Genomic DNA, 17,047 nt, shown 5'->3' on the forward strand with positions numbered 1-17,047 from the left:
TTCAGGAAACAAGTAGATGCAACCCTGGAGCGTTAGCCAGGGCCCCTGAGTTTCATTAACTGGAAAGTCCTGGGTCTGGAGTTCTAACAATTGTCAACTCCCAATTCCTGTTTCACAAATAAACTGGCTGTGATTCCTGAGTTTCATCAACAGGGAAGCCACAGCCCTGGAGTTTTATGAACTGAGCCGATGCTGCCTCTGAGCTCATTAGCTGAAAGCCATGGCGTCAGATGTTCAGTGATCAGAGGCTACAAACGGAGTAAGCTAAATGCATGGCTGCCACAGATGAAGTAAGGGTACACTGAGATAAGTAAGAGAGAATGGTTGAAGGAACATGGTGGTGTTAAACTGATGTAGAGCTGGAGAACGATCCAGGACAAGAACGAGGCAATAAAGTGGATTTCTGCTTGAAGTTAAGATTCTTAAATGCTTGCTATCATTGTCTACCTCTTTTTGGCTGTTTGTTTTGATAATCCATCATGCATCAAAAACACCACCACCACAACTACTGCTGATTATTTCAGAATTTAAAACATTTCTTCAATGGTTCTAGTGTGCTGTTGATGAAAAATCTAATGATGAGGAGAGTGACACAGGTCTGGGTGACCTTGCGATTGATAATGTGAAAGCTGACAAGAGACACGCAATATGGCTTACACCAGAAATGGCCAGCAAATTAATTATGGAATTGGACACTGGCTTGGCTGTTTCTGTCATTCCACAAATGAGTTTGAACAGCATTCAAAAGAGACTGAACTGGAGCTTGCAAATAACCAACAAAGAACTTATACTGGAGAGAAGATAACTTCTGTGGGAATGACATTCGTAACAGTGAAATACAACCAATGAGCCACATTGGGCTTGTATGTGGTAAAAACCAGAGGGCCAGTATTGTGAGGCTGTAATTTGGCTTAGACAGCGGCAATTTGATTGGAGTTCTATTCATTACTTGCATGCCACATCTCCTGCAATAGTCATCTGAACTGGAATTAAGAAAGGTACTGGATGACACCACAGGAGAGATCAATGACTGTATTGGAATATTCAAACATATCAAGGGTAAAATATTATTAAATGGAAATGCCACACTGGAGATTTATTAAGCCCATCCATTCCTGCTTGTTATTTCTGCAAAGAATGTTGAAATTCATTTTCAATGAATTTTCATTCAATTTGCCAGGCAAGATTTCCCCAGGAATTTTAGAAGTTGTGAGTTTCTTTGTGGGAGAGGCTATGGCATGTAAGTTTTATTTCTGGGTAGCTCTGTCCCAAAGTTTATCAGCCAAATGGCTATATTCACAGAGTCTCATTCAACAGAAGGTCATAACGCCAGAGGTTCATTAAGTTAGCGGCTGCAGTCTGAGAGTTAGTAATAAGGCAGCTATCCTTGCAAATGTTTAGTGACTGGACGGATACAGCTCTGGAGTTTTATTAACTTGTAAGCTGCCACTCCTGAGTGGATGTGACCCTGGAGTGTTGGCCAGGGCCCCTGAGATTTATTAACTGGCAAGTCCTGGGCCTGGAGTTCTAATAATTGTCGAGTCACAATCCACGAGTTTCACAAACAAACTGGCTGCGGTCCCTGAGTTTCATCAACAGGGAAGCCACAGCCCTGGAGTTTTATGAACTGAGCCGATGCTGCCTCTGAGCTCATTAGCTGAAAGCCATGGCTTCAGGTGTTCAGTGATCAGAGGCTACAGACGGAGTAAGCTAAATGCATGACTGCCACAGATGAAGTTAGGGGGACGTTGCGATATAAGTGGTTGAAGGAACATGGTGGTCTTAAATTGATGTCAAACTGGAGAACGATCTAAGCCAAAAAGAATACAATAAAGAGGATTTGTGCTTAAAGATAAGATTCTTAAATGCTTGCTGTCATTGTCTACCTCTTTTTGGTTGTTTGTTTTGATAATCCATCGTGCATCCAAACCAGCACTCCAACAGCTACTGCTGATTATTTCAGAATTTAAAACATTTCATTAATGGTTCTAGTGGGATTTAATCCTAAATTGCTGCATGAACACAGCAATAATTTCAAAAGAATATCATTTCAACAATGAAATATATCCCCTCACCTTAATCCCTTAATTTCCTCAGGCTATTTTTATTTAGGTCGAAGCCACATCTGTTTGACTGCTGAGGATTTTACATACTTAACTGTTTCAGTATCAAACTGGAATTGAAATTGGAATTGGTTTATTATTGACACATATACCAGGAACAGTGAAAACTTTGTTTGGCTTGCCATCCATGCAGAACATTTCAAAGCATACAATAACAATGCAAAATATAAAGTGAAATAATGAAACTTCACTTTCATCTTCCCCACTGCCTCATTAAGCAGGAACAGAGTTGTAAGGCAATGCAAATAATGATAAGACACCCACACCCAGGTTTTCCCTTCAGTTTCAACTTCTCTCTTCTCTTCACCTGCACATCACCTTCCTTTGTTTCCTTACCTCCTTCTATTCCCTTCTCTTCCATTGTTCACTGTGCTCTCCTATCAGATTCCTTTATCTTCAGCCCTTTACCTCTTCTACCTAACTCCTCCCAATTTCTTGTTTCATCCCTCCTTCCCCACTTACTCACCTTCAACCTGACCTGGTCTTACCTGCCACCTTGTACTCCATCCCCCCCCCCCACCTTATTCTGGCTTCTGCGCCCCTTGTTCTCCAGACCCAAAAAAGGTTTCTGCAGGAAAAATCAACTATTTATTACCCTCTGTAGATCATTCTAACACTTCCCTCCTACATAACCATTTATTTTCTATTATTCGTGTACCTATTTAAGAGTTTCTTAAATATCTCTAATATATCTGCCTCTACCACCACCTCTGGCCGGGTATACCATGCACCCACCAGCCTCTGTCTACAGAACTTGCCTCTGACGTGCTCTTTAAAATTATGCCCCTTTATAGGGTGTTCAATATTTCAGCAATACTTGAGTAATAGTGTAAATATTTTGTTTGATTAAGCATTCTTTCTTTGTTTACATATTCTTGATTATGTATCCGAAGTATGTGAATGGCATGTGTCATTTCGCCACTACACCACATATGAGCGCCTCACTAAAGAAAAAGTAAGTAGACACATTATTCTGCCTCCTGTGTTTTACTTTTGATTAGTTTCTGGAGTGACAAAATGTAATAATGGTGATGAATAAGTCTTAAAATGAACCTGAGATGACTAGCTACCTGTTGAATCGCAGCATACTTTTTCTTTGGAAGGATTTTCTACTGAGTCTGTGGGTTTGCCTCATTCGCTCACTGTGACAGAAGGAGTCAATAACTCTACTGGGTGTTTTTTTATAGACCACCCAATAGTAACAGGGACATTGATGTGTAGATAGGGAGACAGATCTGGAAAGGTGTAATAATGACAGGGTTGTCATGGTGGGAGATTTTAATTTCCCAATTATTGATTGGCATCTCCCCAAAGCAAGGGGTTTAGATGGGATGGAGTTTGTTAGGTGTGTTCAGGAAGGTTTCCTGCCATAATATGTAGATAAGCTTACAAGAGGAGGGGCTGTACTTGATCTGGTATTGGGAAATGAAGCTGGTCAGGTGTCAGGACTCTCAGTGGGAGAGCATTTTGGAGATAGTGATCACAAATCTATCTCCTTTACCATAGCATTGGAGAGGAATAGGAACAGACAAGTTAGTAAAATGTTTAATTGGAGGAAGGGGAAATATGAAACTATCAGACAGGAACTTGGAAGCACAAATTGGGAACAAATGTTCCTAACATACGGCAGAAATGTGGAAAATATTCAGGGGATTTCCTGCATAGGTATGTTCAAATGGGACAGGGAAAGGATGGTAGGGGACAAGAACTGTGGTGTACAAAGGCTGTTGAAAATCAAGAAAAAAGAAAAGCTTACAAAAGGTTCAAAAAACTTGGTAATGATAGAGATCTAGAAGATATAAGGCTAGCAAAAAGGAGCTTAAAATGGAATTAGGAGAGCCAGAAGGGGCCAAGAGAAGGCCTTGGTGAGCAGGATTAAAGAAAATCCCAAGGCATTATTCAAGTATGTGAAGAGCAAGAGGATAAGACGTGAGAGAATAGGACCAATCAAGCATGACAGTGCTAAAGTGTATATGGAACCACAGGAGATAGCCGAGGTACTTAATGAACACTTTGCTTCAGTATTCACTACAGAAAAGGATCTTGGCGATTGTAGGGATGAGTAACAGTGGATTGAAAAGTTTGAGCATATACACATTAAGAAAGAGGATGTGCTGGAGCTTTTGGAAAGCATCAAGTTGGATAAGTCTTCGGGACCAGACTAGATTTACCCCAGGCTCCGGTGTGAAGCAAGGGAGGAGATTAATGAGCCTCTGGCAATGATCTTTGAATCATCAATGAGGATGGGGGAGGTTCCAGAGGATTGGAAGGTTGTGGATGTTGTTCCCTTATTCAAGAAAGGGAGTAGAGGTAGTCTAGGAAATTATAGACCAGTGAGTCTTACTTCAGTGGTTGGTAATTTGATGGAAAAGATCATGAGAGACAGGATTTATGAATATTTGGAGAGGCATGATATGATTAAGAATAGTCAGCATGGCTTTGTCGAAGGTCGGTCATGCCTTACGAGCCTGATGGAATTTTTTGAGGATGTGACTAAACAACTTGATGAAGGTAGAGCTGTAAATGTAGCGTATATGGATTTCAGCAAGATACTTGATAAGGTACCCCATGCAAGGCTTATTGAGGAAGTAAGGAGGCATGGGATCCAAGAGGACCTTGCTTTGTGGATCCAAAATTGGCATGCCCGCAGAGATGGGTTAGTAAATTTGCTGATGATCTAAAGGTTGGGGGTGTTGTGGATAGTCTGGAGGGCTGTCAGAGTTTACAGCGGGACATCGATAGGATGCAAAACTGGGTTGAGAAGAGGCAGATGGAGTTCAATCCAGGTAAGTGTGAGGTAGTTCATTTTGGTAGGTCAAATATGATGGCTGAATATAGTGTTAATGGTAAGACTCTGGGCAGTGTGAAGGATCAAAGGGATCTTGGGGTTCAAGTCCATAGGACACTCAAAGCTGCTGCGCAGGTTGACTCTGTGGTTAAAAAGGCATCCAGTGCATTGACCTTCATTAACCATAGGATTGAGTTTAAGAGCTGAGAGGTAATGTTACAGCTATATAGGACCCTGGTCAGACCCCACTTGCAGTACTGTGCTCAGTTCTGGTCACCTCACTACAGGAAGGATGTGGAAACTATAGAAAGAATGCAGAGGAGATTTACAAGGATGTTACCTGGATTGGGGAGCATGCCTTTTGAGAATAGTTGGTGTGAACTTGGCCTTTCTCCTTGGAGCAACGGAGAATGAGAGGTGTCCTGATAGAGGTGTATAAGATGAGGAGACTATTGATGATGAGAGGAAGGCTTTTTTCCAGGGCTGAAATAGCTATCATGCGAGGGCACATTTTTAAGTACTTGGAAGTAGGTACAGAGGAGATGTCAGGGGTAAGTTTTTTGCACAGAGTGATGAGTGCATGGATTGGGCTGCCTGCGATGGTGGTGAAGACGGATATGATAGGGTTTTTTAAAAGAGTCTCCTGGATAGGTACATGGAGCCTAGCAAAATAGAGGGCTATGAGTAACCCCAGATAATTTCTAAATTCAGGACATGTTCAGCTCTGCCTTGTGGGCTGAAGGGCCTGTATTGTGCTGTAGGTTTTCTATGTTTCTTTATTTCTAAAGAGAGAAAATTGAGTGGAAAAAAAAGTGCTGCCTGTGTTTCTTCAGAAGAGTAGAGAGAGATAGAGAGACAGCTGAGTTAAAAAATGGCAGAAAACACACAAAATTCAGGAGGTCTTAAACCGTGAATACTGGGTGATAATAATAATAACTTCTTTTAAAAAGCAGAAATTGCTGGCTACATCGGAAAGATTCATTGCACAACAAATGTTTTGCAGAGGGTGATGTATACTGAATGAATGCAGCGGTATTTTAAACAAATAAAATAGTTGGAAAAGAATGCATGCCAGTTTTACTGAGTGCAATTGGCAGAAACCATATCGCTTGCTCAGAAGTTTAACTGCTCCAAATAAACCCGCTAAAATGAGTTTTGGTGATATTGTGAATGTAATGCAGGAACATTTAGAACAAAAACCATTGTTGGTTGCAGAATGCTTTAGGTTTCATAAGTGGAATTAAAAGGAAGAGGAGTACATTTCAGCTTACATGGCTGAACTGAAGAAATTGCCTGAACATTGTCAGTTCAGTAATGAGCTTAATGATGCTCAGAGAATTTGTTCAGTTTGTGGAATCTTACAAGTACGTATTCAGAAATGGATGCCAAATGAAGCGCAACTCAAGTTTAAAAGAGTAGTTGAAATCATTGTATCAATGGGAACAGCAGCCAGACACAGGGGAGTTGCAGACAGGAATGAAAGGGAGCATACACAGAAACCTGCCTGTCTGAACAAATTGTGTTACTGTTGTGGCAGGGGCTCACATACATCAAACCAAAGGCAAGACTTGCAGAAAATGTAACAAACTAGGACACACAAATAGCATGTCAGGCAGACGAAAGTAAATCAACTGCACAAGGGAGAAAAAAATAGATAAAAAGTCAAATTGCAGTTTCAAAAGCTTTCCTTGACATTTACAATATAAATCTCACTTGTGAAATGTCAATTCCACACAAAACTTGAATCTACAAAGGATGCTCAACAGTTGTGACCGGGTTTGAATGCCATCATCTCTTCAAAGTAAAATCAAGTGACATAGGTAACAACAGGGCTTCACTTCCAGATGAGCTTAATACTTTAAATTCTTGCTTTGACTGTCAAAACATGGAGGAACCAGCGCAAACTTATGCGGCCTACAATGATCCTGTGATTTCGGTCTTTGAGGCCGACAAATGAGCAGCCTTGAGGAGAGTACATCCATGTAAAGCATTTGGCCCAGGCAAGATATCTGGCCAAGTGCGGATCAACTGGCCAGACTGTTCACTGAGATCTTTAACCTCTCGCTTTGGCAGTCTGACATACCCATCTGCCATAGTATTCGCTGACCAGCGACTGAACCCTGGAGTGGAGGAACGGAAAACTCCCATGCAGAGACAGAAACAAAAGTTTATTCATGTGAATTCCAAAGAAAACATCAGTGGCTCAGCTGAGCGACACCACAACGCGAGTCATCCTTGAAACACAATGCCACTACCCGGGATCAGAGCTAATAGAAGGCCCACTTTAAATAATCACTGTAAGTGGAAAACCTGCGCCAGTCAAAATAAACAGAAAGCACGAGGACTTAGCAACCATTGATAAGACGACAACTAACAAATACAGAGCCTGCAGGGTTCATGGCACGCACCTGCTTCAAATCCACTTATACCAGTGCCTAAGAAGAGCGTGGTAACCTGCCTTAATGACAGTCATCCAGTAGCACTTGCATCCACAGTGATGAAGTCTTCTGGACCAGATGATGTACGCCCCAGAGTTCTGAAAGAGGTGGCTGAACAGACTATGGAGTAATTAGTAATGGTCTTTCAAGAATCTCTAGATTTTGGAATGGTTCTGGAAGACTGGAAAATATCAAATGTCATTCTGCTCTTCAAGAAGGGATCAAGGCAGAAGGAAGGAAACTATAGGCCATTTAGTCTGACTTTAATTGGAAGATGTTGGAATAAGGTCTCAGGGTACTTGGAAATGCATGTTAATGTAAACTGTAGTCAGCATGGTTTCCTCAAGGGAAAACCTTGCTTGACAAATCTGTTGGAATTCTTTGAAGAAATAACAAGTAGGTTAGACAAAGGAGAATCAGTTGATGTTGTGCACTTGGATTTTCAGAAGGCCTTTGACAAGGTGCCACACATGAGGCTGCTTAACAAGCTACAAGCCTATGGCATTACATGAAAGCTGGCATGGATAAAGCGGCTGCTAATTGTCAGGAGGCAATAAGTAGGAATAAAGGGAGCCTTTTCTGACTGGCTGCTGGTGACTAATGGTGTTCCACAGGGATCTGTGTTGGGACCACTTATATTTATGTTATCTGTCAATAATTTAGATAATGGAATTGATAGCTTTGATGCAAAGTTTGCAGATGATATTAAGATAGATGGAAAGGCAGGTAGTTTTGAGGAAGTAGAGAGGTTTCAGAAGGACATAGACATATTAGGAGAATGGGCAAAAAATGACAGATGGAATACACTGTCGGGGAGTATATGGTCAAACACTTTGGTAAAAAAATGAAGGGGTTGACTAATATCTAAATGGAGATAAGATACAAAAGACTGAAGTGCAAAGGGATTTAGGAGTCCTTGTGCAGAATTCCCTGAAGTTTAATTTGTAGTGAAGAAGGTAAACGTAATGTTAGCATTTATTTCAAGAGGACTAGAATATAAAAGAAAGGATGTAATATTGAGACTTTATAAAACACTGTTGAGGCCTCATTTGGAGTATTGTGAGCAGTTTTGGACCCCTTAATTTAGAAATGATGTGCTGAAACTGGAAAGTGTTCAAAGAAGATTCATGAAAATGATTCCAGGATTGAATGGCTTGTCATATGGAGATCGTTTGATGGCACTGGAATTCAGAAGAATGAAGGGTGACATTGAAACCCATCAAATGGTGAAAGACCTTGATAGAGTGGATGTGGAGAGAATATTTCCTATGGTGGGAAAATCTATGACCAGAAGTCACAGCCTCAAAATTGAGGGCCATCCTTTTAGAATAGAGATGAGGAGGAATATCTTTCACCGGAGGATGGTGAATCTGTAGAATTCTTTGCCACAGGCAGCTGTGGAGGCCAAGTCTGCATGTATATTTAAGGCAAAGATTGATAGATACATGATTAGTCAGGGCACAAAGGGATATGGGGAGAAGGCAGAAGACTGGGGCTGAGGAATATTGGATCAGCCATGTTGAACTGGCAGTGCAGACCTGATGGACCAAATAACCTAACTTTCATATACCTTCTAGTCTTATGATCTTTTTGGTAATGAAACATAATAACTCTTGCCTGAGAAATGACTTGGATCTGCTCCAATTTGATTACCAGAGCAACAGATTCCATCTCATTGGCTCTTCATTCAACAGAGGTATATCTGTATAGAAAAGATTCATACATCAGGATGCTGTTGATCGACTACAGCTCAGCATTCAACATCGTCACCTCTTTAAAGCTAATCAATAAGCTTCTAGAACTTGAGCTCAATATCTCCTCATGTGATTGGATCCTGGATTTCCTCACTTGCAGACCTGTCAGTTCGGATTGGCAGCAGCATCTCCTTCACAATCTTCATCGCCACAGGTGCAAGACAATGGTCTGTTCATTTTACACTCAGGACTGCGTGGTTAAGTGCAGCTCCAATGCCATATTCAGGTTTGCTGATGACACAATTGACATAGGCTGAATCAAAGGTGGTGACAATTCAGCATTTAGGAGGGAGTTTGAAAATCTGACTTAGTGTTGTCACAACAACAATCCCTTACTCAATGTCAGCAAGACAAAAGAGCTGATTACTGACTTCAGGAGAAGGAAACCAGAGGTCCATGAGCCAGTCCTCATCAGTGGATCAGAGATGGGGAGGATCAGCAAATTTAAATTTTTTGGTATTGTCATTTTGAAGGACCTGTCCTGGGTGGACCCAGCACATAAGTACAACTACAAAGACAGCACAGCAGGAAAAAAGGGATCTACTGCTTTCCCAGCATATATGCTGAATAAACTGTTCTTGGGCTTCCAGCCAGGCACAGGTGTTAAATTTAAACAACTTGTTGATGACAGGCTCTGCCAACTTCAGCAAAGAAGGTGCTTAGACATGTCTAGTCCAGTGGGATATAATATATAACCCCAACATCCCTCCTTCCTGATTGAGTAGTCCTTAACCAATCATGTTTGCACTGTTGTGCCTTTACAATCATCTTCTAGTTCTTACTTAGAACGAGACTTACATCTTTGTTAAAATTCTCTAGTCTAATCTCAATGGCTTCTTTCACCAAGTGGTCCCAAAAGACATTGGAAAGTTTTATGATGTTGAAGTCAATCCTGTGGCCGCTGCATATGCAATGTTCTGCTAGAGTTCTAGAAGTTTAAAGTGCAGGAGCATCTTAATTTCTTAGGAGTTTGCAAAGATTGGCAGGATATCTAAAACTTTAACAATGCTCTACAGATGTTTTTTGGAAAGTATATAAACTGGCTGCGTCACATCTCTTGAATGAAAAATCCTACAAAATGGATATGGCTTAGTCCACCTATAATAAATTCCTCCCCACCATTGAGTGAATCTGCATAACGTGTTGTTGCAGGAAAGCAGCATCCATCATCTGGGACACCCACCACTCAGGTCATACTCTCTTCTAGCTATTGCCATGCCATCAAAAAGGTGGTACAGGAGCCTCAGGACAAACACCACCAGAATCAGGAACAGTTATTACCCATCACACTCCTGAACCAGAGGGGATAACTTCACTTGGCCTATTATTGAAACATTCCCACAACCTATGCACTCACTATCAAGAACTCTTTATCTCATGTTCTCAATATTTATTGCTTATTTATGTATCTATTTACTGTTATTACTATTTTGTTTATTTTTCTTTTTGTATTTGCACAGTTTGTTGTCTTCTGCAAACTGGTTGTCCGCCCTGTTGGTGCAGTCTTTCATTGATTATATTACGGTTATTAATCTGTTATGGATTTATTGAGTATACCCACAAGAAAATGAATTTCAGGGTTGTATATGGTGACATATATATATATACACTTCGATAATGTGTTTATTTTAACCTTGAACTTCAAAAATCCAACAAGAAACGATCAATATGGCTTACACTAGAAATGAACAGCAAATGAGTTAAAATGGAATTGGACACTGGGTTTTTTGTTTCCATTGCTGCTGCAGTATGTTTGTTGAAAATGTCCTTATCAATGAAAAAAGCCTGTAAAATAAATCTGAAAGGAAATAATTACAACTAACTAATAAGACCATAAGACATCGGAGCAAAATTAGGCCATTCAGCCCATAAAGTCTGCTCCAACATTCCATTATGACTAATTTATTAGTCCTCTCAACGCCATTCTCCTGCCCTCTACTCAGAACTTTGGACACCCTGATAAATCAAGAAAAAAAACATTTATTCCAACTCTATTCCTCTTGCCTGTGGTCCAATATCCACTCCAGTCTCTCTTTTAATCTTTATACTGTACACCTGAAAAAAAACTTTTGTATCCTCTTTTATATTATTGGAATGCCTTCCTTCATATTTCGTCTTTACTCTCTTCATAGCTTTTTTAGTGGCCTCCTGTTGATTTTTTTTAAAACTTCCCAATCCTTTACCCTCCCACTAATTTTTGCAATATTGTACGCTCTCTCTTTTGCTTTTAAAGCAAAGCACCAACCATTGCTTTTCTGCCATCATCCGAGCTTGTGTCCCCTTCCAATCAACTTTGGCCAGCTCCTCTCTCATGCCTCTGTATTCCCTTTGCTTCACTCCAATACTGATACATCTGATTTTAGCTTCTTCTCAAACTGCAGGGTGAATTCTATATTATGCTTACTGCCTGCTTTGAGTTCCCTAATCAAATCTGGCTTATTACATAACACCCAATCCAAAATTTCCATTCCCCTAATGTGTGCATTAATTAGTGCATCATCATCATCATCATCATGTGCCATGTTGCTCAACCATAAGATGTTCTAAAAAAGCCATCTCATAGGTATTCTGCAAATTCCTTCTCTTGGGATACAAACCAACCTGAATTTCCCAATCTACCTGCATATTGAAATGCCCCATGATTATTGCAACATTGCCCTTTTACATGTTTTCTTTATCCCGTTGAAATTTGTACCCCACGTCCTGGATGCTATTTGAAGGCCTGTATATAACTCCCGTCAGGGTCTCTTTACCCTTGTAGTTTCTTAATTTTACCCACAAGTATTTCACATCTTCCAATCCTTTGTCAACTCTTTCTAAGGATTTGATTTCACATTTTACTGACAGAGCCACCCCACCCCACCCTTTACCTACCTGCCTGTCCTTTAGATACAATGCATAACCATGGATGTTAAACTCCCGACTATGATCTTCTTTCAGCCATGACATCATACCTGTCATTTTCTAGCTGTGCTTTCAGTTGTTCCACAGAATGAGTTTGAATGACATTTCAAGGATACTGGAATGAAGCCTGTAGATATACTACTAAGAACTTATACTGGAGAAAAGTTCATTCCTGTGAGAATGGCACTCAGAACAGTGAAGTATAACAACCAGAAAGCCCGATTACATCCAAAGTAATATACATTTTATTGAGATGAACCGAAAGAGTGGTACTATGCACTGGCTGCCCATTCACTTTCCCTCTGCTGACAGTCACCCAGGCACCTGCCTCGCACAACTTAGGGGTGACTACCTCCCTGTAGCTCCTATCACCTCCTCATTTCCCCGTATGAGCTGAAGGTCATCCAGCTGCAGCTCCATTCGCTTTAAAGAATCTAAAAAGCTACAGCTCTATGCACATCATGCAGATGTGGTTATCAGGGAGACTGGCGGTCTCCCAGCAATTCCCCATCTCACATAAAGAACATACCGCTCCCCCCCAGATCCATTCTCAGCACACTAGCTATGTACCAACAGAAATAAAAGCTCACTGGAAATCTCAAAATTTCAAAAGTCTTAAATATTAATTTTCAACCACATCCTCTTACTGCAATTTTCGGTTTACCAATGACGGATAATAATCGTTTATCTGCTTCATCTCAACGAATGATTGCATTTGTTACATTAATGGCTAGAAGATCTATTTTATTGAATTGGAAAGAAATTAATCCTCCAACTGTATTTCAGTGGTTTTCTCAAACTATTTCTTGTTTGAGTTTAGAAAAGATTAGAAGTGTGGTTTTTGAACCTTCAGTTAAATTTGAAGAAACTTGGAGACCTTTTATTCAACATTTTCACATGAGTTGAATTGTCTTTTCCTAAATCTTACTTATATTATCCTTAATCGATTGGATGGAGGTTCGGAGTTATTGGCACTGCCCATGTTGGTTAGTGGGTTTTTTTTTGGTTTTGTTTCTCTCTTTTTTTGGGTTTTTTTTTCCTTTTTTTTTCTTTTTACTTCTTTGTTCATTATTGTTCTGGGTTTGAGAGGTTATATATTTTTATTATTACATATCTGAATGTCTATTTAAACTATTAATTATGTACTCTCAAACATTTTGTATTCATGTTTCATTTATGTTTGTTTAAAACTAATAAAAAGATTTAAAAAGAAAGAAAGGAAATCTTAGTACTTACTGACCTAGAGCCTCTGTGTTTGCCCAAGCTTGTTCTTGCCTAAGCCTGTTGAGCCAAAGGCTGATCATTCTAATATTGCCCCTCTACAACACTAGCTGTTCCACTTAAACTTCCCTTCTTATTGGCCCGGCACTAATTTCAGCCCACTGAAAAGAATCAAAAGCACTGGACCTCTTTATAAACCACATGCTTGTGTCACCAATGAACAACTTCTCATGCTGATTTCAGCCCGTTAAAAAGAGCTGAAAACTCCAGAGATTTTTTTGTCACCTCATGCTGCATCACCAACAAACAATCTCTTATGCTGATTACTTCAGTTCTCCTTGATCTGTGCTACATGGCATATAACATAATGTGGGACAAGCTGTCCATGAGCAGGGTGGGTGGGATCCTTCATGATATTGCTGGCCTGTTTCCAGCTCCTTTCTGTACATATGTCTTTGATGGCAAATAGGTTGGCGCCAGAGAAGTGTTGGGCACTTTTGACTACGAGTTAGAGTATTCCTGTCTACCATAGTGTAGTCCCCTACCACACAGTGAAGCAGTCTGTTAGGATGTTCCCGACTGTGAATCAATCGAAAGTCATGGGTGTTGATGTGCAGAAGTAACTGCCTCCTTGGTTGGATTTTGAGAGGACTGGAGTATAAAAGCCTTTTTCCAACACCTTTCGGTGTATATGTCCCTGATGGTGGATACGCTGGTGCTGGTGATGCAAACTAGTGAAAAGTTTGTCTTGCATACTGATTATACAGACCAAATCATTACACAGTGTATTGAGGTGGAACATGTAAAACAATAGCAATACAAAAAAGAGTAACGGCTACAGAGAGAGCGCAGTGCAAGTCAACAATCATAATGAGGTGGATGGTGAGGCCAAAAGCCCATTTTATTGTACCAGGAACCATTTATAGCAGTGCCCTTGATTACAGGGTGGTTATGGCTGCACTTGAGCCTGGTGGTATTGCTTTCAGACTTTTCTATCTCCTGCCTGATGGGTGAGCGAAGGGGAGAGAATGTTCATTGTCTTTGATTACACTGGTTGCTTTACTGAGAAACTGAGAAGAGTAGATGAAGTCCTTAAAGTTGAGGCTGGTTCCCTAGATATACTGGGCTGTGTCCACATCTTTCTGCATTTTCTTGCAGTCACATGCAGAGCAGTTGTCAGACCAAGCTGTTATGCAGCCAAATTGGATGCTTTCTATGGTGCATTGATAAAAATTGATGAAATCAATGGGAGCTGTTATGAATGTACCACAGCTCTGAGGGGCCAAAGGGTGCAGGGTAGCCCCCTCCTTTGTGAGAATCGCAAGAGCATTATTGGATTGGGTCAGAGGACCCAGGAAATGAGAGAGAGAGAGACATGGCTATTGTCTCCTGGAGACCACGTTTGTGGATTGGGGACTATGCTATGTGCAAGCCCTTGGGCAAAGTGGGCTGGTTTGAGAGAGAGATTGCATCACCCCAACCTGATTGACATCTACTACCCAGCGAGTTAAGATAAAAGGGAGGCTGTAGGAACAGCCCCTCAGATGCACCAGAAGAAACGCTAGCGATCCCGTAATAGCGGGAAGCCATTTGAAGGAAGCCATATGCTTTTGGTTCCCTTGCCTGGGGGCTGGTGGCTGGTACCACAGAAAACGACTTGGAAATAACAACGGGGAACCAACTCCCCCGACTCAACAGATTGGCCTCATAAAAGACCAGGGCAAGTTTAAAACCGTCTCTCTTAAACCCAAAGAGCTGCAGCTTGAAAGGACAGTGACTTTCATCTTTCCATCAGACAATACAATATCCCCTAGACAAACGATAGAGCTATAACTTAATTGATGATTATTATTATACCCGCATTTTTAGATTGAGTATTGACGACATATTTTATCTGAATGTCTGTATTAATCTTATTTTTGTGCCCCTTTATAAATAAAGACTTTTAAAAATAGTACCATCAGACATCAATGGACCTCTCTATCTTTGCTGGTAAGTGATCCAGTTACGGGAATTTCATAACAGAGCATACCAAATTCTTTTTGCTTGTTGGGGCACTGAAGAGCTTTCTTGGCCACAACATCACATTAACTTATTAGGTAATATAAAAAAAACACATTATAGAGAACCTTTCAATTAAATGTTGAAACCATTTGCAACACACAAGTGTAAGCCTCTCCATTTGGCACTATAGACATCAAAGTTCGCTTTTTGGGCATCCATACAGTAAATGTGAACTGCTTAGCCTCTGGAGATGCCACACAATTAGCCTTGTACATGTGCCATTAGCATCACATATTCTGACACATTCTCCAATGTCTGCAAACATACTGGATAAGCTGCAGAAATCTTTAGAAGAGGCAAGCTATTAGATTCTTCAGCTAAGGGACCAGTCAGGTCAATAATATGTTCCTTCATCTGTTCTTTTTTCTATTTGTGTGAGTGGCTTTGGGCTCACTCATCCCTAATTGCCCAGGGATGCTTGGCTCTGAGCTGGGAGGTGGGCAGGATTGAGTGAGTGATTGTGCATGCAGTGAGCGGCTGGCAGAGTAATGTGCAATTAGTCTTGATTGTTCTTCCTGTTCTTTCTCTTGTTTGCTCAGTGGTGAAGGACAGATTGGAGTTTGAAACAGACATAAAATTTACATTTAACATAGATAGCTTGGAAGTGTTCCCCATCTATTTATGTGGAACAGCTGAGTGCACAAAGGAAAACAAAATATCTTCGCAAAGCTGTGGTTGTTCCTGGCAGTACTGGATGAGGATATAGGTTTGTTTGTTGTTATCATATGTTGCACTCTACATAAAGATATGGTTATTACCACCAATGAGGTAAATCCCAGCCATCAGCATGCAGTTATATTCCATTTCAGACAATATTGTGGGGTTTACAGTACTGTGCAAAAATCTTAGGCATATATAACTTGGTGTCCAAGAAAGGCTTTTGCAGAGTGCCACAGTAACTTGATGTATTTTGCACTGTACTGCTGCCACAAAATAAAAACATTTCATGACATGTCTGATGATATATCTGATTCTGATATGGATCGATGTTGTGGACTGAGAGTGGGAAGGGAGCAGGAAGAGGGGAATCCTGGCTGGGAAGAGGGGAAGGGAGCAGGAAGTACCAGAGATTGTCACGGTGTGGGGACAGGGGTGTTGGGAGAGGACCCACATGCAGGACACAAACACTTCTTTCTCAGGTACAATAATAGTGTTTATTGCTATTTACACAGAAGATCGTAAAATCGAGGACAAAGGAACACAAACCTCAGACTAGGGATTAGAATTGCCACGGACCTGGGAGTTAGAAACAGGGAACGGGGATCGCCGCGGTCATGGCTTGGACAGCGGGAACACGGTCAGCCGCGGGCCTTGGACTCGGACGGGGGAACATGGACAACGGACAGGAACATCAAGTCAGGACTCCGCCTTCCACTCAGGCACCGAGCCGAGACCCTTCTTCGGGGGTAGACATGGACAAGGGGCATGAACGTCGAGTCAGGACTCCGCCTTCAACTCACCCCTGGGAGATGGACCTCGCCCTGACCTACTCTGGCAACAGAAGGCGAATTGTCGGTTCTCCGATGCGGGCTGGATCACTCTGGCTTGTCGTAGCGATGGCAACTTATAAAGGCTTCTCTAATGCTCTCGCCCCAAACTGCTAAAGCGAGGCGCTTATAAGTTGCTGGTGCGGGTCGAGGGTAGATTACCTTGATTGCCAAGTTCGAGGGACACGTGAAACACAATTAGACGGGAACAAGCAGTCAATGGTCCGGATCGCAACCTAACTAAATTTAAAGGGGAACTGATCCAGAC

General features: G+C 41.2%; 1 protein-coding gene across 2 annotated transcripts in view; it reads left to right on the forward strand.

The window, feature by feature from the left end:
* The window catches only part of fam219aa (family with sequence similarity 219 member Aa), an 89,461-nt gene that overhangs the window by 67,994 nt on the left and 4,420 nt on the right, over window positions 1-17,047 (forward strand). Inside the window, exons 6-7 of one of the 2 annotated variants that reach the window (XM_059989595.1) lie at window positions 3,017-3,078; window positions 10,120-10,151. In XM_059989595.1, the coding sequence (XP_059845578.1) occupies window positions 3,017-3,078; window positions 10,120-10,141 (84 nt within the window). In that variant the 3' untranslated portion in view covers window positions 10,142-10,151. Of the gene's footprint in view, window positions 1-3,016; window positions 3,079-10,119; window positions 10,152-17,047 lie in introns of those variants that run through there. The other variant, XM_059989596.1, reaches the window with a different exon arrangement.

The sequence above is a fragment of the Hypanus sabinus genome, chromosome 14, assembly GCF_030144855.1.
Source record: "Hypanus sabinus isolate sHypSab1 chromosome 14, sHypSab1.hap1, whole genome shotgun sequence".
In the NCBI taxonomy this organism is placed as follows: Eukaryota; Metazoa; Chordata; class Chondrichthyes; order Myliobatiformes; family Dasyatidae; genus Hypanus; species Hypanus sabinus.